The following is a 24,405-nucleotide window of genomic DNA, read 5'->3' on the forward strand; positions in this document are numbered from 1 at the left end:
AAAATCAGTTTGGGAATAAACACAGCATTTATTGTTCTTTTAATTTAACTGTGGGATAGGTGCAACAAAAAGGCAAGCTGTGTTATATGTCATTTATGAAGCGCCGAAAACACTAAATTATTGCATACTACTTGGGGCAAAAAATGTTGATTTAAAAAATTTTATTGTCTAGGGGGCGTGCCAACAGCTTTCTACTTATTTGCACTCAATCCTCCTGTTGGGCAAGGCATTCCCAATCAACCTATTTGTATTTTTGAATTCATGTCCTCATAAAACCTTGAATGCAGGTACCTTTTGGCTAATTCAATTAAGGTCGGGTGAAGAAAAGTTTTTACATGAATATTCTTTAGAAATCAGGGCAGTCACTCCAATACTTCCAAAGGGTCATAAACAGTGACATTAGTGTCGATTTTCGTATTTGTAAAGTCACTGGTTTCTGATTTTTTCAATATTACATTTAAAAATGTTTCTCCCTTTAAAAATGCAATTCCAGCTTAAATATAATTCACCAACATTCACATATTGACTTCTTGTCTATGACATTTAATTTGGCCAGATGGGCAAGGTCAGTGTTTTGTTTCAATGGAAAAACCCAATAATTTGGTGCTTTGGAAAGTCCCTGTAGTAACCATAGACTTTTCTAAAGAAAATGCTTTACAAAAATTCCTTTCATTTAGTAAATGCTTTAAAAAACAAAAACAAAAAAAAAACCAACAACCTTTACTGTAAAGGGGAGCTGAAAGTGAGAGCTCAGTTAGAAGAAAAATATTTTTAGGAAAAATAAGACTGACCTTCGTTGTATATAGTATTTATGTCATTAATTAAGGGGGGAGGGATATAATAGTTTTAATTTTGATTGAAAGTCAAGATTTGCATTATAAATGTATGTGATATACATACATACATGTGTATATGTGTTATATATCTATATCTATATGTCTATCTATCTTTCTATCTATAAAAAACTGGTAATTAATTAAACATCCCATCATCCTCTATCCTTTCCCTCAACCTGTGATTGTAACCAGTTATAATCAATTACTTGCTGGGAAAATATAACCAGGGGTTTCACATATATTCTGATAGTGGAAGAGCAAAGATGTTAGTATCTATTTAGAAGGAAAGTTACATTTATTACCTGGAAGACACTGAAGGATGGCTTCCTATATTACCATCTTTATTTATTACCAGGTAAGTAAGGTCAATGATCATGATCTGACCTTCAATTAAATTTGCAAAGAAATAGAGCTGAACTCTTCCTACCAATCCTTTTCGCTTGATAGAAAAAGAAACAGATTCCTGTATCATACATCAGAGTAAGTTGCCAGGCACCCTGTGAGTGTTCAATATATATTAATTGATGATAACAGCATTTTTCTTTCATTTAGGGCAAAGGGGACTATCATTCATTAAAATGGTGTCAGGAAAAAAAAACAATGCCTTGAACTTGCTGGGATATGGCAGAGAACAGTGACTTAAGACTTATTGGTAATTTTCCCCATGCTTCTTTGGGAAACTTTTATAATGAATCAGATGGCACTGAATCAATTGGGTTAATGTAAATTACATTAAGGGAATATTTCAGTCACTAGTGGTATCCTACTTTTTTTTCTTTCTCTAAAGTATATTGTTCTACCATTCTCTTGATGGGGAAAAATGGAAGTAAAATAGTAGGGCTCTCTTGTAAACCCAAAGCCTTCTGCAAATATGCATTCAAAGGACAAGTTGTTTATTACCATATTAATATTTTTGTGGACAAAATCATCCATGATTCACCAGATGTGCATGGAATGGAAAGCCTGACAAATGGCTGGTGAGTTATGCTTTCCAAGACAGGTACCCATCTGGGCATGAGGGTGCTATGCAGAGGAGCCACTCCAAGGGGGAGCAGTCTTCAAAATTCAGCAGAACCAATTAAGATGGATGCTTTTTAAAGGTAAGAACAATGCTTTCTCTAATCATCTCTATAACATTTAGAGCAGTGTTCATAGCAACATAGATTTGGAAATAGAAGGGACAATGACATCAGAGGTCATTGAGTCCATTCTCCCTCATTTTATAGATGAAGAAAACCTGGGACTCAGAGAAATGACTTGCCCAAGGTCATGCAGCTGATAGGTATCCAAGGCAGAATTCAAATCTAGGGCTTCCTGACTCTATTGTTCCGTCTGTTTGCCTCTTGTAGGAGGGGGTGATCAAGGAGGTGGAAGAAAAAGTTATCAAATATCTTTTGCTAGTGTGGACGGGGGTGAATCTGAGCAATGAAACATAAAAGAGGACTTTAAGGACATTTGGGTATAAAAGGAAGCCAACAAAATGTTTATATATACTGTGTCATACATATATATGCCAAATGTAAAATTAAGTGGGTGTGGGTGCTGAACTACATGACCTCTAAGGTAGATTTCATCGTCAAATGTGTGATACTAGGATTCTATAGAAACAGAAATATCCCACTATCAGCAACTAGATTTAAAAGAAAGAAAAAAGAACATTCGGACATTTTTCAAAGACTACCAGTCACTTGATTAGGGGACACTAACCTCTTTAGCCCAGTTTAATTGTTTAGTGTTTGAGGAGCTAAGTAATACACATGTGGCTGCTGTTGCATAGATGACATAGATAGGGAAGGAGGAGGAGGAAAAAGTAAAGGAGAGAAAAAGGAAGTAAATGGGAGCAGAGAGAGAAGGTAGACAGAGACACAGAAAGACAGAGACATAGAGAGAAACAGAGAGAGACAAAGACAGAGATACAAAAGAGAGAAACAGGCAGGGAGGTAGAAAGAGAAACAGAGAGACAGAAATTGAAACAAGAGAGAAATAAAGAGAGGGACAGAGAGACAGAGAGACAGGAAAAGAAGAAGGAGAAGGAGAAGGGAGAAAGGAAGAGGGGCAAGGGGGAGATACATGTGAAAATTAGTGATGTTGCTTATACTATCACAGGTGCTTTCATTAAATAACAAAAATCTAAAAAAATAAAAAGCAACCCTTTATTTTCCAAATAGGATGAAAGAAAAGGCCTAGAGCATTGGTTTTGTGTTGTAAACCTTAAATTGCTGTGTTCATATAAACTAGCCTCCTGCCTAATTTGCATCTGCCAGAGTTTCCTCTCTAGCCTCCATCCTTCTGTTTCTGCTCAATCATCTGCTTATGAATTTTCCAAGAATGAAAAGAGGTTTCCCTTAACTTAGAGGTTCAGCATTTTAGGAGAATTCCAAGCCTAGTTTTAATAAAGTAAGCTTCTCTCATCATAATTTAGAGTGATGAAGTCTCCATTTTACTGATGAGGAAACTGAAACTGAGATAGGTTAAGTGACTTATTTAGGGTCATACAGCTGTGTCTGAGGCAGGATTTGAATTCTGGTCTTTGTGACTCTAAATCCATCACTCTATCCATGAGGTCCTCTGTTCTAGGGGTAGACAACCTTTTAAGAAAGCATAGACTGGGGCAGCTAGGTGGTGAAGTAGATAGAGCACTAGCCCAGGAGTCAGGCCAACCTGAGTTCAAATCTGGTTTCAGACACTTGACACTTATTAGTTGTGTGACCTTGGGCAAGTCACTTAACCCCAATTGCCTCACCATAAAAAAAAAAGAATTCATAGACCCCTCTGGCAGTCTGGGAAAGCCTATGGATCCCTTTTCAGAATAATATTTTTAGTATGTATACAATAAGATTCAGAGGCTCACAAAGGAAACCAATTATACATATAAATGTATATATGCGTATCAAATGTATATCAAATGTGATAATATATGCAAAATGCTTTGCAAACAAAGCTCTAATGTTGCCTTAAGTGGTAGCTATTATTATTATTGTTGTTATGGTTATGGTTTTTATTTTTATTATCTCTAAAGCTCTTTCCATCTAAAACTTTTGATAATTCTATAATTTGAACACCATTTTTTCAGTAAAAAAATAACTAATGCCTGAAGTATTCTTGTCTAGTATCTAGGTGCCAATTGTTAGCTGTCACTGACCTGAGAAATCTCCCGGCACCCATTAGTATAGGATGCCTGCCGGGCATCTGGTGGTGCCTTTATCATTGGGCACCCTAGTTCCTTTATCAGTCCTGGGCTTTTGCTTACAGGTGAGGTGCCACTGGCTGTGGCCTTGAGTGCTGCCAGGAGCCCTTCATCTCTTAGCTCTGGGCAGTCTTTCTGGCTGTTCCCCACGCTTGGAATGCTCTCCTTCCTCCACTCTGACTACTGACCTCTCGGGCTTCTTTTAAGTCCTAATAAAAATCCCATCTTCTAAAGGAAACCTTCCCCAACCCCTCTTAATTTTAATGCCTATCCTTCACTAAAATAGCTTGCTTTATAGATTTATTTGCACGTTGTCTCCCCTATTAGATTGTAAGCTCTTCGAGAGCAGGGACAGTCTTTAGCCTCTTTTTTGTATCCCTGGCACTTAGCAAAGTACCTAGCACATAGTAGGTGCTTAACCAATGTTGATTGATCAATGAACTAAATTGATCAATGAATTAATCCATAAAGCAATGTTGATTGGCTTATATATTCTAAACTAAGGCATATGGGAAAGCAGCTCTTCCCACACACCCCCTCTCCCCAGCTGCTGCTGCCTTCACTGTTCCTAGGAACTATCCGTGGTACTGTGGAGGGTGGTGTTAAAAGAAACCTCCCCCACCCCCAAATTTGAGGAAATTGGCCATAAATCTAAACTGTGATTTCTGGTAGTAACTGGAAGCCACAGACTGAAGGTTGAAGCAGGAGATTGGCAAGGATATTTGTGTACCTTGTTAGGAACTATAGGTGGATGATGTTAAAAACCTTTTGGGTAGAGCACAGTGGGGGAATTTACTGGAGGGTGGGGGGCATATTTCATTTATGTATGCTGTTCCTTCCCCCTGATTTATTCTGAATAATTAATAGAGTCAGCTGTGTTTCTGTATCTATCACATCTTTAGTTACTTCTCTATAAGTACATTTATAACCAGAGATACATTTATATCTCCAGCTATAGCTACATATTTATATCTGGAGAAATGTCTGTGTGACTATATATAGGGATGTTTATTTCTTTCAAAGAACAAGAAGATTCTGGCTCAGGTTTTAGAGCAATGAGGAACACACACAGGGCTCACTTGTTACCGACACCCAGTTGGTGTCGATGAATGCACAACTTCTCAAAGAACTAGGGCGTGCATTGGTTTTGCACCTCTTTGGAATTGCTGGAACTGACCTTGAGGTTCACTGTAGGGATATGCAGCACAGTTGATTTCTGCATGGCAAGAACCTTGCCGGTCTCATTGATCCGAGCCGAGATGAAGAAATGGAGCGAGGCCTGTTCCAGCAGCTGGCCCATGTACTCGCCAGCTTTAATTTGCACCTCCACATTTGTAACTGGCCAGGAAGAAAAGCAAACACGTGAAAGACTGAAGCCAGAAAGAGGGCCTGTTGCTTTCTCAACTTAATCTATCCTTCCAATAACAACATAACAGGTGGGTACCACAACAGAGGCAGGGACAAAGAGAAGAGAAAGTCAACTGGAAGCAGTATGAATTTGTTGTGGTGGTCCTCAGTGAAAAGGACTAAAAGATGATATTTTGTAAGGACTCACTGGGTTGTGTCAAATGACACAATGCAGTTATTCTTTTTTTTTTTTTCCCAAAAGGATGGCCTGCTGCTGACCACCTTCAAATGAGGAGGACTTTTATTGCATAGTGCTTTGCACATGGAAAACACAGTATAAGGGAGAAAGGAAGGAAGGAAGGGAAAGAGAAATAATGGAAGGAAGAGAAATGAAGGCAGGAAGGAAGAGAGGGAAAAAGAAAGAAAGGAGGGAGGATAGGAAGGCAGGAAGAAAAGAAAGAAGGGAGAAAGGAAGAAAGAAAATAGAGGAGGGAGGGAAGGAAGGAAAAAGAGAAAGGAATAGAGAGAAAGAAGAGAGGGAGGAAAGAAGGGAGAGAAAAAGAAAAAAATGGGAAGGAGAAAAAGGAAGAAAGAAAGGAAGGAGGAAAGGAAGAAAAAGGGGAGAAAGAAGAAAGAAAATAACAGAGGGAAAGAAGGAAGAAAAGGAAGGAGAAAGAAAATGGAAGGAGAGAAAAAGGGAGGAAGAAAAGAAAAGCAAGGAGAAAAGAAAAAAATTAAAGAGGGGAGGGAAGGAAGGAAAGAAGGGAGGAAGAAAAGGAGGGAGAAAGAAAGAAAAAGGAAAGAGAAAGGAAGGAAGAAAAGAAAAGAGAGAGTAAAGAAAAAAGAGTGGAGGGGAGGGAGGGAGGAAGAAAAGAAAAGAAAGGAGAAAAGAAAAAAAATTAAAGAGGGGAGGGAAGGAAGGAAGAAAAGGAAGGAGAAAGAAAGAAAAAGGAAAGAGAGAAAAAGGAAGGAAGAAAAGAAAAAAGAGTGGAGGGAAGGGAGGGAGGGAGGGAGGAAGGAAGGAAGGAAGGAAGGAAGGAAGGAAGGAAGGAAGGAAGGAAGGAAGGAAGGAAGGAAGGAAGGAAGGAATTTATTAAACTTGTACTTTGGGTCAGGCAACTTTTTGTTGATTTGCTGAACTGAAAGTGCCTTTAACTAAGTATGCTATTAAGTGGACTTTAGACACCCTCCATGACCTAGTGTGGAATATTGGGGTATAAAGGAAAACAAAAGGAATCCTAGGTTGGCATATCTCTCTAGGCATCAAAACTATCTCATGCAGACTGGTGTTGCGGCCAGGGTGATCCTCAACAAAATAATAAAATAAGTGAAGATTCTCTTTGGTGATTCCTTATCTCTGTCCTTTTGCCTCCCTGTCATCACCTACCTCCTAAGAATTGAGTGTTTTTGTGTCAACCCCATCTTTCCTTCCACAGGGGAAATAATTTTGTAAAATGAACCTTAGGGTGTTAATGGCTATCTCACATTCAGGGATAGGACAATATTTAACCAATCTCTAATAGTTTTCAAGAATCCATAATAAGCCATTGGGAGGGAGATATTTTGGGGTATATGAAACTGCATCCTTCAAATTAAATGGTAGGTGACTGCTTATTTTACCTGTCTGATCATAAGTAATTAAACTACATTCTGTAGCATTATTTTTATTCTCTCACTTTCTTTTCCATTCTCAGATCCCAAGCTCCTAGAGAAAATTAGGTAAAGAGGATTCCTGGGTACCCATGCCTGTAAAAACACTCCCGTGCAGGTCCCACTCTGTGTCTCAATATACAAGGCTGCAAAGCCTTTACCCTGCCAGTGCTGAGTTGCTCAGGCCAGATTTTTACCTATGGCAAACCTGCAGGCAGAGTACAAGAAGGCAATTGATTCACTTATTCTTCCCCAATCATTTCCCTGCTCATCTCTCTGCCTCTTCCACAGATACTTCACAGTGCTCAATGAAAATTATTGAAAGAAAGAAATTCCCTGACTGGTAGTTTGAGCTCCAGCAAATCATTCATTTTAGCTGTATTGAGCAGCAGCTGGTAATTGGGTGATGACTTTGGGATTCTGAATTGTGGAAAGGCCCAAGGACAGACCTTTCACTAAAGTGACCAGTGGAAGCGGGAGATCGGTGGAGGAGAGAAATGAAGAAGAGCTCATGAACTGCAGAACATGGGATTCTCTATGCTAGATGTCATGAGCCCTCCTTGAGGCAGGGGAAGGGGCAAACCCAGGGGATGAGCCAGAGGAATCAACACTTGCTCTTAGTGAGACTATAGAAGACTTCTGGGGGCAGCTAGGTGGCGCAGTGGATGGAGCACCGGCCCTGGAGTCAGGAGTACCTGAGTTCAAATCTGGCCTCAGACACTTAACACTTACTAGCTGTGTGACCTTGGGCAAGTCACTTAACCCCAATTGCCTCACTAAAAAAAAAAAAAAAAAAAAAAAAAAAAAAGAAGACGACTTTTTTCCCGGAAGGGCAACCCAAACTTGCAGCTTCTTTATAACAGTACAGACACCTACCACTGTCCATATCTGTTTCTGAACCACCATATGAACCTTAAGAGTCCCAGGGTAAAGGGGAAGCTAATAATAATAATAATAATAAAGAGCTAACATTTATATATCACTTACTACTTCTCAGTCACTGTGCTAAGAGCTTTACAATGACTACCTCATCTGATCCTCACAATAACACTGGGAGGTAGGTACTATTATTATCCACATTTTATAGATGAGGAAACCGAAGCAAACAAAGGTTGTGACTTACCTAGGGTCAAATGGCTAGTAAATGTCTGTGGCTGGATTTGAACTCAGGTTTTCCTAATGCCAGCCCTTTTGCTCTATACCCAAGATTCCTCCTTTTGCTATCGAGTAGCTATGACTCCCTTCTGAGCCTTCTCTGATTGTATGTAGCCTTGCCACCTGGTCTGGTCCCCATGCTCTGGATTTCCTTCTAGCTCTGATATCCTTGCCTTCATCATGCTTACTCCCAGGCTCCCCTACCAGTTTTCCAACTAAGGAATCGCCAAAGCCAAGATGGGTGAATGGAGCCCAGGTTCCAGATATTTAGCCCTAAACTATACTCTAAGTTGGTGCATTATCAAGGAAGCTGATAAACCAGTCTCCTGGCTGATGAAATGGCAAAGTGAAAGGTTCTACAGAAGAGTTAGCTTGCTTACGGCTAGCTCTAGTAATAATAATAATAATAATAATAATTCTCCCAGTTTTCCTGCTGTGGGACTGTTTGGCAATATTTTAAGCTTGGGGGATATCCCTGGTATCTTGTTACCTTTGATAATCTGAGGGTCAAGACCTTTTCACCCCTGGAGTGGGTGGTAAAGGGTCACTTAAACTGAAGGACTAAAGAGATGGGGTTCGGTTTCAGAGCCCAGGAGAACAGTATTCCTGAAATAGCATGTTATGTAACTGCTGTATTTCGCTACTGAACAAGAAATTGTTCCAGATAAAGTTTATTAATCATGGCAAGAGAAAGAGTAATAGAACTCCACTGTACTATTGGTAGAGCTGGGTTGCTGCCAATATCATTTACTGTGCCTGGGGAAAGCCAGGGGAGACACAGACCTGAGCTGCCTAGCCTCCTTTCCCCAAAGTAAAGAAAGCTAAATATAGCCAAGTTGAAATGATAGCACCTTTGAAGGCACTGTAAGGTTTAAGTTATTCAGATCCTCCAAGCTGATTCCAGCCCACACATCCCCTTTAATCATCAATCTGGAAAGCATGCATTCAATTCCAGTTGGGAAACTTTTATTTCAACACATTGAGAAATACCTGTCTTTGACCTGCTTGTTGGAGTTCTGGTGTGAAGATAACTTTCCCACCCTGGTATCGGCATCTTGTATGTAATGCTCTTCAATTTTTTTAAATCAAGGATGGGGATGATGACAGATAGAGCATCTATCAAATTCGGGGGTGACATTACTCTGGGAGGGAGAGCTAATGTGATGAATAACAGAATCAGGATATAAGATCTTGACAGGCTAGAACAATCTGCTGAGTCTAAAGAGATGAGATTTTAATAGGGATAAATGTTAAGTCCCATAATTGGATTACAAAATCAACTATAGAAGCAGAAGATGGGGAAGATGTGACTAGACAACAGTTTATATGAAAAAGACAGGTGTTTCTTTTTTTTTTTCTTTCTTTTTTAGGGGGACTGTAAGTTCTGTATAAGTCAATGGTATGATGTAACAGCTCCCAAATTTAATTCAATCTTAGGCTCCATTAACAGAAGCGTACTGTGTAGGACAAAGGAGGTGGGAATCCCACTCTATCTGCTTGAATTAGACCCTACCTGGAGTACTGTTTTTACTTCTGTATGCCATGTTTGGATGAAGACAGTTAGATGGCAAAATAGATACAGCACCAGGCCTGGGGTCAGGAAGACCTGAGTTCAAATCTAGTCTCAGGTATTTATTAATGGTATGACCCTGGGCAAGTCAATGAACCCTGTTTGCCTCAGTTTCCTCATCTGTAAAATGAGCTGGAGAAGGAAATGACAAACCACTACAGCATCTTTGCCAGGAAAATCCAAAAAAAGAGGTCACAAAGAGTTGGACATGACTGAAATGACTAAATAACAACCAAATTCCTTCTGAGATATTGGTTTTGAAACCTGAGCACAAACACAGCAGGGTGTGACTACCACCAAACTCCATCCCCACAAAATAAAGAATGATAGGTTCTTACAGGTGATTAAGCTAATATCTGAACATTAATTAAATCCTTCTGTCATTCTTTCAGGCTACCTGTACAGCTATTTTTCAGGCCACCAATTGGGTAACGAAAATTTGAGTCTTAATGTCCTCAACCCATCTCTAGTCCTCTCTGGCATGCCTAACAATGACCTCTACAGCCTTCCTCCCAAACCCAATATTAGGGGGAAGAGTTCAAACTGCCTTTTTTAATTATGCCTTTCAAAAGCCAAATTGTTCACAAGAGTTGAGACTCTCCCAAAGGTCTGCATTAGACATATCTCCTTTCCTAAGTGGGCAGAGACATTCTCTAGAGAAATTAACTGCCCCCCCCAGGAGACACCTACTCTCTCATTGGCTCACAGAATTCTTGAAGTAGAATATTCTAATTTTTATTTCTTTTTATTGGAGATTGAGAAAACCAAAGAGGCTGATCTAGACAACATGTGAGTGAGCTCTCTTCCTGATGCCCTCGTGTCTAGGTTCTAGGAAAGAAGGTGATGCAGGATATCACCACTGAGCTGCTGGGAAAAAATCTCGAGGCTCAGAAATTTGAGAAAAATTTCTCCAACTTACATGAGTAGGGCTCCACTTTCACATCGAAAGTCTGATTCTTGAATTCTGACTTTGCCACACCTGTATAGAAGACGATATTGCCAGAGAGATATGCTGTCGCGGTGTAATGTGTGGAGGTGCTATTCCGGAAAGTGATGGTGACTTTGAAGTCTTTCCCAAGCACAGCCTTTTCTACCTCAAAGTCCATGTCAATATCAGCCTTGAACTGATGGATGCCCTCTGTGTCAAGAGGTTTTTTAGCCCCATACATCAGAGCAGTTTCTAGGGCAAGTCTCTCTTCTTCTTTGCCTAGAGGAAAAGAACCCCAAATAATGAACAGTTATAGAGGCCCAGATATTTATTTAATCAATTTACCTATCTGTCTGGGGGCTGCATTCTGGAAATACACTAGAAGTTTCTCCAAGATGTGTTTCTTTACTGCTATTTTGGGGCATTTGAAAAGTAAAGAAACATAAAGTTAGTAAAACTTCACTCTATTCTTCTGAACCAAAGTCTAATTATGAATTTTTGTACCTGGGGCAAATACCAAAAAGTGCATCTAAAGGAAGTGAGAAAGGGTGAGAAGGGGCAACAGGGTACCATGCCACAGAAAGGAGACAAACCCTGGGAAAGGTTGACATGTGGGAGTGGGAGAAGAAGAGGGGAGGAACTTAAATCTGGTAGTTTCTTATTTTAATTATTCTTGTTAATTAGGCATTTAGCTCCATTGTTTTGATGCTGCTCATCCTGCAGCTGAAGGACTTGAGAGAGCACCCTCTAAACTGGGTGACCTGGAGAAAAGCCCTAGTTACCCCACCCTAGTTAGAGCTCTGTTTCTGAATGTAGTCTAATTTTCTTCTGCCTGACTCTAGCAGAGAATTGTTAAAGGGCTCTTTCTTCTACTTCTCCCTCAGAGGCATTAGCTTTCTCCTATTCCTGACATCCTTTTTCCCTCCCTCTTCACATCTGCTCCCTATATGTGTTCCCCTCCTCCAAAAATGGTATGATATGCTGTGGGAGAGAGTAGCCATGGGACTGTGATGTGTTTGTGAGGGAGATCTTATCACATCTCTTGCTATGCTGACTGTTGGGCTTCTGCTTTGAGTCAAGTCAGCTTCTAGTTGGTCTCATAAAAGAAATACATCCTGGTGAGTGGCAGGAGTCTTGGGCTATGTTTTTGAGTGGGTGCTGATCCCCATAGTCCCTCAAACCTGGATTAGGTTTCTGAGGGCCCATCAAACCAGAGTATATTTGGAGGACTCATCTGGGATTTCTATCTTGGATAGTCAAAGGGCACTGGTGGGAGCCAATGAAGAGTTTCTTTTTTCTTTTCCTTTTTAAAATGTCTTATCTTTCCTAGGCTGTGATAGTATAGCAGGGTTTTCTTATGTGACTTTTATAGGCCAGATCAATTGTTTTAGTATAACTATTATACTCTTATGTGTCAAGGTGCCATTGATGTGTCACTGTTTATGGAGGACTGTGGATTTGCCCTGTGATTTCATTGTCCTAGGTGAGGAATGTCCTCTACCAAGGCAGATTGTCACTTTCTCAATATCTTAATCTTACGTAGCTGCTTAGAGCACTGAGAGCTTAAGTGTTTAACAGGTGAGACTTGAACCCAGGTTTTCTTGACTTCAAAACCAGCTCTCTCCTCATTCCTCCATACCTTCCTCCCTCCTCCTCCTCCTCCTCCTCCTCCTCCTCCTCCTCCTCCTCCTCCTCCTCCTCCTCCTCCTCCTCCTCCTCCTTCTTCTTCTTCTTCTTCTTCTTCTTCTTCTTCTTCTCTCTCTCTCTCTCTCTCTCTCTCTCTCTCTCTCTCTCTCTCTCTCTCTCTCTCTCTCCCTCCTATACGCTCAGCTGCTCGCATATATCTAACATTGTTGAATATTGTAGAATGGTGAGGTTTAACTTTAAAGAGTTATTATGGATAATAAGTTATTAAAAGATTGGTGGTCTTTCGTGGGATCTGATGCACATTAAGGACAATTAGTCTAATGAGTACCACTAGATTTTGGTCATGATGTTTTAAAAAGTTTTTTGGGGAACCAGGATACTTTGCAAGGTCAGAAGCATAAGAATAGTAACTCTTACATAAAACAGGTATAAAACTTAAACTGCAAGTGGCCCCAAAACTTCCTAGTGAAGCAGAAACCAGATGAAAATGTAATTGAAAAATATTTGACAAAATAAATAAAAACATTATACAATATAGATAATGTTAAATTGTGGTTTTCTAAGTCAATATGTGATCCAGAGGTTTCTGTTCCTATTTGAGTTTGACACCACTCATGTACAATACTTGATATATTGACACATTAGAGTTTCCCAAAATAAAATTGTTAATGGGATCATTTGGGAATTAGAAAACTACCTAAAAGGGGCAGCTAGGTGGTACAATGGATGGAGTCCTGGGCCTGGAGTCAGGAGGACCTAAGCTCAAATAAAGCTTCAGACACTAGCTGTATGACACTGGACAAGTCACTTAACCTTGTTTGCCTTAGTTTTTTCATCTGTAAAATGAGCTGGAGAAGAAAATTGCAAACCACTCCAGTATCTTTGTCAAGAAAACCCCAAATGGGGTCACAAAGCATTGGAAATGACTGAACAATAACAACAAACTACCTGACAATGATAGTGGCAGTGACCAAGGAGCTAATAAGAATGTTTAACTGTTTTCTGGCAAGAGAAAGATGCCAGGAGAATGCCAGTAGGCAAAGTGTCCCCTGGAGCAGTTGATACAGCATCCACGGCAGCTCATGGGGTCAATAGGGGTCATCCCTTTAACACATCCTTTATCAAGCAGTGGAAGCCCCTATCCCATTGCCCATAAATCATCCCTGGGTGATCATATGGGATCATCCTTGTAATACAGGTCCTGATGAGTGTGAATAATGAATCCCATGCAATGGTGGCATTATTCAAATAGGCACTGCATATTTCTATTGGGCTAAAATCAATGAATATATTTGACATAGATATAATTTCAAATAGAGCAAATTCTAAGACATGCCACCACTTATGGAAATCATTATTAGAACTAATTGAGACTGATCCATTAACTAGTATAGTTGGAACATTTTATTGTTGTTCAATCATTTTTTGAGTTTTGTCTGACTCCTCATGACCCCATTTGGGATTTACTTGCCAAAGATACTGGAGTGGTTTTCTATTTCCTTCTCCAGCCCATTTTACAGATGAGGGACTGAGGTAAACACAGTTAAGTGACTTATTCAGGCTCACACAGCTTGTAAATGTCTGAAGCCAGATATGAACTCAGGAAGATGAATCTTCCTGATTCCAAGCCCAGTGCTCTAACCACTGCTCCACCTAGCTGCCAACATATACATATATGCATATATACACATATATGTGGATAAATGATGGATAGGTAGAGGGATACAGGTGGAAAGAGAGGTAAATAAAGAAAGAGAAAAGATTTGTCTCATTAGCAGTACAGCTTCAGTGGAGAATTAAAAGAGAGATGGGATCACCAGACTACGCTATAGAAACCCCCCCCCCAACAAGTGCCACTTGCAAGGATAAAAGGGAAATGAAGGACTTTTGGGGGGGCAGCTAAGTGGCACATTGGATAGAACACTAAACCTGGAGTCAGGAAGACCTGAGTTCAAATTCAGCCTCAGACACTTATTAGTTGTGTGACCCTGGGCAAATCATTTAACCCCTTTTGCCTCAGTTTCCTTATCAGTAAAATGAGCTAGAGGAGAAAATGGCAAACTATTCCAGTATCTTTGTCGAGAAAACCCCAAATGAGGTCATGAAAAGTCAGACACAACTAAAAAGACTGACCAAAAACAAGTCTAGTACTTTGACATCTGGGGAAACAAGCCTTCAAAGTACCTTTGTCATTCACCTTATCAAAATAATATAAGAAGTAATTAAAACCAATTCAGTTGAGTAAGTGGAAAGACCCCAGGACACCAGAACAATGTGAGTAGAGACACTGTTGCACTGGTCCCACCTAGTGAGACAGACCCTGAAACTAGATATTGTAGATGTGTCCAATACTGGTTCCTCATGGGAGACCCTTGCATATAATCATGTAGGATTAGAGATACTAGATAGCAGCTCATGCATGAGAGACCCAAGGATAACATGAGACCCAAAGCCACTGCCTTGGGGGAACAAGGCAAGCTGGGCTAGGAAGAGCTCACTCTGTAGAGGAAAAAAGCCTAGACTGGCAGCTTTGTATTTTAACTAATTATTCTAGCTAATATTAGTTGTTTCCATAACACAGAATGGACACTAGTGCAATCAAATCTCAAATATAAACATTTAACAATTACATACTTTAAAAATAACTTAAAAATATTGTATCCTCTAAATTCTGGTGCCCTAGGGGTAAGCCCTTCTCATTCTTCCCTAGTTCTGGGTTTGAAATGACTTGTTTCAGGAATTCACTGATGGTTCTGGGAAGCATGATCACTCCTAGGACCTGTTGAGCCCAGCAATCAACAAGCTTTTGGAGTTCTGAAGTCATGTAGAGGGTGGCATCAGTGCGGAGAGGATCCACATTTTCCCCAGAGTCAGGCAGATTTTATGGTTCTTTCTGTATGTATTATATTCTCTAATTACACAACATTTGTAGACCATCTGCAAAATCCAAGTAGCCCTGAAACTACAGTTATAGGATATTGCTGAAAAGGAGAACAAAAGGTTTCTTTTGTCAATTCACATAGTGAAGTTGCTCTTTCACTATGCAGGAAAAGAGATTTTTTTTTTAAATGGTGATTTTCTAACAAAGGTTACGCCATAGAGCAGCTGAGAAGTACTTCTTCTTAGGCCAAAAAGAACTCATGCTTTAAAGCCATTCTTGACTCAATTATGCATACCTACGAAGGTGGTCACCTATGTGGGTGTCAGCATTTCAAAGGTAGCTGGCAAAAAGCTATTTCTTGCTTGGAAATTGCGGCTTCTTCAGCTATATGTAAAGTTCAGGTTGAGGTTTGAAAGCAGGAGAAATTACCTGCCTTGGTTCAAGTCAAAATATTCTTCTATTTCCAACCCAGACAGAAGAGAAGATTGATATCTTGTAAGCCATATGCTTTGGTTTAATGACACACAACATGTCAAAATGGCAGCGAGTTTCTCACGCGTGAACTAAGAAGAAGTTGGAAACTTATTTCATAAGAAAACCCTCTATGGGGCAGCTATGGGGCACAGTGGATAAAGCACCAGTCCCGGATTCAGGAGTATCTTGAATTCAAATCCGACCTTGGGCACTTGACACTTACTAGCTGTGTGACTTTCCCCCCCATTGCCCCGCAAAAAACAAAAAACAAACAAAAAAACCCCCAAAACCCCTCTATCATCTTTGTCTCAATCAAGAAATCCTAGAGCTGTAATAAATATTTGTTGTTTCATTTAGAGAGTTAAAGGTCAGGGAAAGTTCTGGGAAAGATGGTTTTCAATTTCAAAATAAAAATTAACTTGTTAATTGACAAAAATGGAAAGTTAACCATTGCAAAAACTGGTTAAACGCTTACTGCTGTTAAAGTTAGGTAGTTTTCATTGTTGTTGTTTGTTGTTCATTTTCAAAGAGGGCCAATGACATCAGGAGTGAGATGTCTTGACTTGAAAGTGAATTGGATTCAAGTGAACCAGGGCTGTGCAAAATCATGAGCCTCACCATCTCCTCCAGAGCCATTAGAGTCCAGGGGAAAGGCATAGGTCAAAACAACTCAGGATGGCCCCAGATGCAGTGGGAGACCTTAGCCTTTTGAAGTTAAGATCTTTTTTCCCAGGCTTCAGTTTGCCCATTCAGTAAATAAAAGCTAGGTAAGAATTGAGGCCTAGTTTGACTTCACAAAACAATCAGTCTGGGAGGGGATGACCGTTGGGAATTTCTAGCCAGAACAGAAACAATTGCTAAGAGCCAGAGATCTCCTTAACTTTATAACTAATTAACCAGTGAGTTCTCAAGTCTAGTAAAAAGCTATTTTCTGTGTTTTTCTTTAACTTCTGGCTTTGTTTTCAGAGGCTACATAGTAGTACTCATAATCAAGGGAATTCATAAGGGGAGTTTTCTTTTCCATTGGTATTTTAGTAAACCACAAGTTCAGTATGAAGCAACAATATTATGTGGAAACTGAAAGAGCTAATGGGGCCCCAAACTGAAGTGAAGGAAACAGAGGGGCTTAGACTGAGGAAGGGGATAGCCTTATTGTACTTCCTTGGTCACATTCCAGCTAGATAATTTTGTTCAGTTACAGACCATATCATATGATGATGATTGAAGGAAGTGGGTATGCTTAGCCTGAAGAAAGAAAGACGTGGGAGGTAGACCATGGTAACCTTTAAATAACTGAAGAGGACTATCAAAGAATCTTATTCAGTTTGCCCCTGGAGTACAGTACAGAGACCAAAGCGGTAGAAACTATGGGGATTGGAGTATCAACTAAGCATGAAGATCAACCTCTCAACAATTAGGAAGAGGTACAATGAAATGGGCTGCCCCAGATGAGTGAGTGCTTTATCAATTGGAGGTTTTCCTGTAGAAGTTTCATGATCACTTGTCAATACTGTTAATGGGATTCATGATTTCAGTAGGGGTTGGAGTAGATGACCTTTGAAATCCCTTCCAACCCTAAAATGTATCATTCCACACAAGTATTTATAACAAAACACTGCAAATACCACTGTATTCTCTGAATCAATTTCCTCGGGGACAACAAATAAACACTTAAATGACTGGGAGAATTTGATCAAGGCAAACACACGCATTCAACCAGCAGTTCCCTTTGCCACTTGCAATAAGTTACCTTCTTGGAATTTGTAATTTTCAGTTATGTCCTGCTTTCCTTCTCCACCAATTTCCTTGGTCACAATTAATTTTCCAACGTGGGTTTTATCAACAGCTGCAACCAAATGAGTGGTATCTTTTTTGACTGTAATGTAGACAAGATCACTGTTGACCTGGGAAGAAAAAAGAAGAGAGCGCCATGTCATCCATTGACATGGCCACCAAAATATTTGTTTCTATTAGATGTAGTTAACTAAGTAAACTTAAAGCACATTTATGGAGATCACTATCAATATCTTTAACCTATCAACAGATTGTCCCTTCTTCAACATAGGCAGAGAAAGCATAAGCTAAACATTTCCATGTTTTGTTTTGTTTGTTCTCCCCTTATGAAAGACTAATATTCTACAATCAAATAGTTTCCATAAAGCAAGAGTAGGAGTGGTTTAGGAGGAATTGACACTAAACCTTAGAAGCCTACAGTTTCACCCCTGATATTTGGGGGATCAAAAGTGGGATGGCAAAACAGTGCTGGTTAGTCCCCAAGCTCTCCCCAATACCAATTTTATTACTGACATTGCTGGAGCCCATGATAGCTTACCTCCAGAAGGTATAATATAGATAGAATGATAGAGGTGGAAGGGACCTTATATAGATCATCTGCCCTAACCCCTTCAGTTTTTTTTAAAGAGGTTTTTCTTTTATTGATAGGTTTTGTTTGTACATTGCCAAGATTTCCTGCTATTTCCTTCCCCTCTACTATCCTGGAAAGCCATCCCTTAAAACAAAGAATTAAGAAAAAAAGACAAAAGAAGAAGGAGAAAAAAAACTGATCAATCATTGGGAAAGAATCTGACATATGCAATATTCTACACGTAGGAACCACCATCCCCTACCTCCACAAAGAAGAGACAGCTACATGGGCATAGTGGATAGATCACTGGACCTGGAGTCATGAATACATTTGAAATCTGGCCTCAATGTGACTCTGGGCAAGTCATTTAACCTCAGTTTCCTTAATCGTAAAATGGAGATAATTATAGCACCTACCTCCCAGCTTTGTGGTGAGTCTTAAATGAGATAATATTTATAAAATACTTAGCCTCCTACATAGTTGGCACTTAAAAATGTATTCCCTTCTTGCAGGAGAGAGTCAAAATGGAGGTATCTTCTTATATATCTTCTATGGGGCCAAACATATTTTTTATAATTTTGTAAATTTCATTCCAATTTTTTTTAGTTAATCCCCCATTTTAACAGATAATTAAGGAGGATAGAGATTAAATTCCCTGTTCCAGGTCATACAGTTCCTCAGGAATAAATTTGGGACTAGAATCAGAGGCTTTTTAAAGTTAGAAGAGATCTTATATGCCATCTATTTCAACCCCTGGACTATATCTTTGACAAATGATTATCTAACTTCTCTGCAAGACCTCTGGTAATAGGGAATCTACCTCCCCAGGTAGGAGATTGTGCTTCTGGAGTGCTTTCAGCATTAGGAAATATTTCTATACATCAAGGGTAAAATGCAATATACCTCTATGCAATTTCTACCTATTGCTTTTATATTTGCCCACTGGTGCAAAGAAAGTTTAAATCAATTAAGTTATTTGTTAACAACTTTTGCTCTATACTTTCTGGGTTTACTGATTCCCAATGCTCTTTCAAGATATTTTGCAAAGCTTCTCTTTCTTTCCCTTCCCTTCTCTTCCTTCTGCTCAAACACTTACCCCCACCCCAACCCCCAACACACACATACACACAACCACTTGGGAACCAAATAAGTAGGATCACATTAGTTTTGGAAGAAAAAAAAATGAGAGACAGATTCTCTTTCTTGGGTTTATGACACTCATGGCCCATATGAGATTGCCCCTATATATAACACTCATTGCCCCTATAATTCTGCCCCAGCAGGATTATCACTTTTGTAGTCCTGAACACTATGCTTCTCAGAAGATGGCAGTAATATTTTTGGCTGCCATATCATACTGTTGATACATATTGGGTTTGCAGGTTCACAAGGCCAAATATCCTTTTCAGATGAATGGCTATCTAGCCATATGTACTCCCATCTTGTGTTTATTATGTCAATTTCCCAAATCCAAATGCAAAATTTTACATTAGGTCCATTGTTCTAGCCCTTCAGATCCTTAAGTTGTCCAGCCAAAGTTTTAGCTATCCCTCAGCACTGTGGCATCTACACATTTGAATAGAAGGTCTTTTATGTCTGGATTCAAGTAATTGAACATAAAAATGTTGAACAGTATAATTCCAAACACAAATCCCAGGGGCACACCACTATAAATTTTGTTCCAAGGTAAAATTGAACCAGTAATATTTTGGGTCCAACCATTCAACCATTGCCAAATCCATCTAATTATAGAATCATCTAGCCTCTATCTATCAATATTTTCTAAAAGAACAGGATGAGAGACACTGTAAAATGTTTTATTAAAACTTAGAGAAACTATTTCTAGAATTTCCCTCATCTACCAATCTGGTTCTAGCAAAAGTGGAAATGAGATTTGTCTGAAAAGACTAGCTGTTGAGGCTTTTTGTGATAACTACTTTCTTTTCTAGATATTTATTAACTATCCTTTGAATAATACCTCCTAGGATCTTCTCAGGAATGGAAATTAAGCTCAGTGCCCTGTACTTTGCAGACTCCACCCTTTTTATATCTGAAAATTGAAACATATGCCCTTCTCTAATCCTGCAATATTTCTCTTGTTTTGTATTATCTTTCACAGATCACTAATGGTATCTCAGCAATTGCATCTCTCAAGTCATTCAGTAGGTAGCACAGTGGATAGAATGCTGGTCTTAGAGTCAGGAAGACCTCCATTCAAAGTCAGTCTTGGACACTTACTAGCTGTGTGACCTTGGACAAGTTTTAAGTTAACCTCTGTCTGTATCAGTTTCCTTAAACTATAAAGTGTGGATAATAATAGCACCTATTTCCCAGGGTTATCATGAGGATAAAATGAGATAATATTTATATAGCTTTTTGCAAACCTTAAAGTACTACATAGCCGAGGAGAATAAGAATTCCATGAATGTACTACTATTACTACTGCTACCAACTCTTACTATTACTAATAATTATTATTATTGTTCAGTCATGTTCAAGTCTTCATGACCCCATTTGGAGTTTTCTTGGCAAAGAAACTGGGGTGACTTACCATTTCCTTCTCTAGATCATTTTACAGATGAGGAACTGAGCAAACAGGGTGAAGTGACCTGCCCAGAGTCACATAGCAAGTGTCTGAGACTAGATCTGGGCTCAGGAAGATGAGTATGCCTCACACTTGGCCTGACATGCTATCCACTGTGCCACCTATTATTTGTATAGCACTTTAAAATTTACAAAGCACTTTACATGCGTTGTCTCACTTGATCATTAAAAATGATTGAGCAGGTAGAATAGTTTAGATAGGAAGTGAATCAAGAATAAAGACTGCAGGAAAAGGAAGAGAGAAGGAAAGAGAGAAGGGAAGAGGAAAGGGAAGGAAAAGGAAAAAGAAGGGAAGGGAAGGGAAGGAGTACATTCAGTTAGGATGATGATTCATGGAGGTTCCCCTGAAAGATTAATGCATACCCATGAAGTTCCTCTTTGGGGACCCCTGAACGTCTTCTCTATTTACTTTTTAGTCACCTGAACATCCCTCAGAAATGGATAGCCCTCAGATTCAGTCCTCTGACAGTGAGAAATGCTGCAGATCATTACTGAGGGCTTTAGTGGTTGGGAGAGAAGGAATTCTCATTTGCAAATCTTGACAGCATTCTTAACAATCAAGATCTAGATTTAATAATGACACTGTGTGTTGACATTAACAGTGATTAAATCAATTTGTTCCTAGTGGGAAGTCCTGTCTACCTCTCTCTGGTAATAAAACATAATAATAATATGAGGATTTGTGAAATATAGAGCATGATTTCCATCAAGAGATTCTTATAACATCGTAAACTAGAAGAATGCAACCCAGGAGGTTTGTATAAATCAACAAAAGCCCAAAGTGATGTTATGGAGACAGTGTTCCAAATACATCTGCTCTTCTGAAGAACTTGCAAACTATACCAGAGGCCTGCAAAGAGGAAAATGCAGCAAAGATCCTTTTTTAGAGGACATAGATATATGTAAATACTTGGGAAATCATAGTACTTTATGTCTCTGTCACTCATTTGGTAGTTCACCATGCACTGCCTCATGACAGCCCTTAAATTATTATTTTTGATGGCATGGGTATCCCCACATTTTGGGTCCTGATTCTTGTTCTCAATGTTGAAGCCCATATTCTGGTACTGAGGATGTCAATTCAGTCATAAATAGGATCATAAATTTAGAGTTTGAAGGTATCATAGAGGAAACTGAGGCCCAGAGAGATTAAATAAATTGCCCAAGGTCACACAAATAAATAAGTGGTGGAGTTGGGATTTGAACTTACGGTCAGCACTTTTTCCTCAGTACCATAAAGTCCCTTTCTTCCCTGCTCCAATCAATCCCCTTTCCAATGATTCTTCATTTTTGTTCTTTTTGGCAGTAAGAATTACATAGTATTTGGAGTCAGAGGACCTGCATTCACAACCTGGATCTGCTACTTACTACCTTGACTCCAAGGGGCTCACTTCTCTCACAAACAACATGTCAATGTAGTGCTAGATGATCTCTAAGGTTCATTTCTCTTCCAAAACCCCACTGATCCTAGATCTCTTTGAAACTCTATAATCCTTATTGTCCTTTTTTTGCCTATGGGTAATGGCTTTTTACCAAAGAGTCAAGGTTAACTCATTGATAAGATTTGAACTTCCCCTTGCCCTAGGTACTTACCCCACTTTGAGAATGACTGATGTAATCATTCATGGTTAGTTTATACAGTTGAGTTAAGGGGGGGGTCTCCTTTAAAAGGGGGCTGGAAGGAAGTAAAGGAAAGATAGGGACTACACTAAGTTAAAGACTAGATTCCCCAGAGAGGAAGCCCCAAGTGAACCCTCCAAGGAGTTAATGTGCTTGAACACTGTTCCCTGCTGTGACAAGAAGACTCTGACTGGCTTCTCTTTGCACAGCCTCTAAGCTCTTGTAATTCCCCTTTGTTCCCCATCTTGCTTTTAAAGATCAAGCCAACTGGTTGTGACTCAATCAATTACTATTAATGTAGTGTCAATTAGGCAACAAGTCCCAGGAGCAGGCAGGAAATACGCCCTCTATCAAAATGTTAACATTATCAAGGAAATTTCAATTCTAATTTAGGGGACCCATGTTGGATATTAGAACAAAGTCCAGTGGGACAGTAAGGAGCCAGGACCTAGTACACAAACTAATATTCATCTCATGCACATATTGTTATATAACTTTTATGTCTTGGTTCACTAGACTTCAGGAGGGTAGTGACTAAAGTCTTATACTCTCTCTTTTTTTCAGGGTAATGAAGATTAAGTGACTTGGCCAGAGTCACACAGCTAGTAAGTGTCAAGTGTCTGAGGCCAGATTTGAACTCAGCTCCTCCTGAATCCAGGGCTGGTGCTTTATCCACTGCACCACCTTGCTGCCCCGATAATAGCTTTTAAAAAAAAAGTATTTGGCACAAAGAAAGTGCTATATAAATGTCAGTTATGATGATGATGTTGGGAACTTCCAGTGAGAAAAATCTCCCCATCAATGCAGACTGAAACTCTTCTAGGCTTACAGTTTTAGAGAATTGCTTGGGACACTGAGAAATTAAATGGTTTGCTGTTGGTCACAGAGCCAGTAAGTGTCAAGTCAAAGACAGGATTTGAACTGAGGTCTTCCTGAATCCAAGGTTGGCCATTTATACATCATGCCATAATGATTTACATGCCATATAGTAGCCTGTGCTTGCTCCTAGCTTCAGAGTCATCAATTAAACTGCCTATAGGCTATAGACTATATCTTCCTGATTGTACAACAGCAGTGTGGTGCAGTGTACAGGGAGGAGAATTATTGAAAGAGGACAGCATATACCTTGGTCTGCTCCTCCTCTTCCCAGCTTCTCACCTACCTCTGCAAAAATAAATGGTGTATCAAACTGGAAGCAAACATGACCGTGCTTAACAGCCTGGACAGAGGCAGGACCACAGCGGTACATCCCTGAATGAGAGAGCAAAGGAAGAGTTAAGGTTGCCACCTCCAGGTTTATGTTAGGGAAACACTAGACATTAGAGATCATCCTTCATGATACTGAGGCTAGGTCTATAGGCAACAAGTCTTTCTAATTTCTTTTGTACTAATTTTCCCTGCATGCTTTCCCCCTTCTCAATGGTTGGTTTATGAGGGGCTGAGGAAGGTATTTAAAGACAAGACATCAACCAGGAGGATTTTTTTTTTTCTGGGAAAGTTCTCTCAAATTTGAAAGTTTGGCAAACCTGCCTCTCCTCCCAACTTCTCTATTACCGCTGATGGTAATATTATGCTCCTATTCACCCACAGCCACCCTTAACTCAGTCCCCTTCCTCAGTCTCCATATCCAATCAGGTGCCAAGTCCTGTGAATTCAGACTCTATAGTATGAAATGCAGTCGTCCCCTCTATTCCATAGTCACCTAACAATCCTTCATCTCGTTTCATCCAGACCAACATAATAGCTACAACAGCTTCCTTACTTGTTCCTGGATCTGGACCTTCTCAACTTTCTGAGCCATTCTTCACATAAATTAAATTACAGAAGAATTACAGAGTAATTCTTCCTAGTGAGTAATCCTTATCATCATCAAAGCACTTAGCATACTGCCTGAAACATAGCAAGTTTTATTTAAATGTATTTCTTTCTTCTCTTCTCCTTAGACCTTAGACATCACCAGTGTTTTACTGAACTGGTTACCCTGTAGCAAAAATTCTATCCCTATACTGCTTTCCTTTCTTCAATTATCATCTCTACACAGATGATCCTCAAATCTGTTTATCTAGCCCTAACCTTGGACTTGACCCCCCAGTCTCACATCTCCAACTGCCTATTATATATCCTAACCAGGAGCTCCCAGA

At 39.6% G+C, this 24,405-nt stretch overlaps 1 protein-coding gene across 1 annotated transcript in view; it reads right to left on the minus strand.

Annotated features, from left to right (window-relative positions):
* F13A1 (coagulation factor XIII A chain) overlaps nt 1–24,405 on the minus strand; it is a 206,146-nt gene that overhangs the window by 18,517 nt on the left and 163,224 nt on the right. Inside the window, exons 10-13 of the mRNA XM_043968344.1 lie at nt 23,427–23,515; nt 17,426–17,579; nt 10,665–10,952; nt 5,201–5,361 (exon numbers count right to left, since the gene is read on the minus strand). Of these exons, the coding sequence (XP_043824279.1) occupies nt 5,201–5,361; nt 10,665–10,952; nt 17,426–17,579; nt 23,427–23,515 (692 nt within the window). The remainder of the gene's footprint in view (nt 1–5,200; nt 5,362–10,664; nt 10,953–17,425; nt 17,580–23,426; nt 23,516–24,405) is intronic.

Source organism: Dromiciops gliroides, chromosome 1, assembly GCF_019393635.1.
Source record: "Dromiciops gliroides isolate mDroGli1 chromosome 1, mDroGli1.pri, whole genome shotgun sequence".
Taxonomy (NCBI): Eukaryota; Metazoa; Chordata; class Mammalia; order Microbiotheria; family Microbiotheriidae; genus Dromiciops; species Dromiciops gliroides.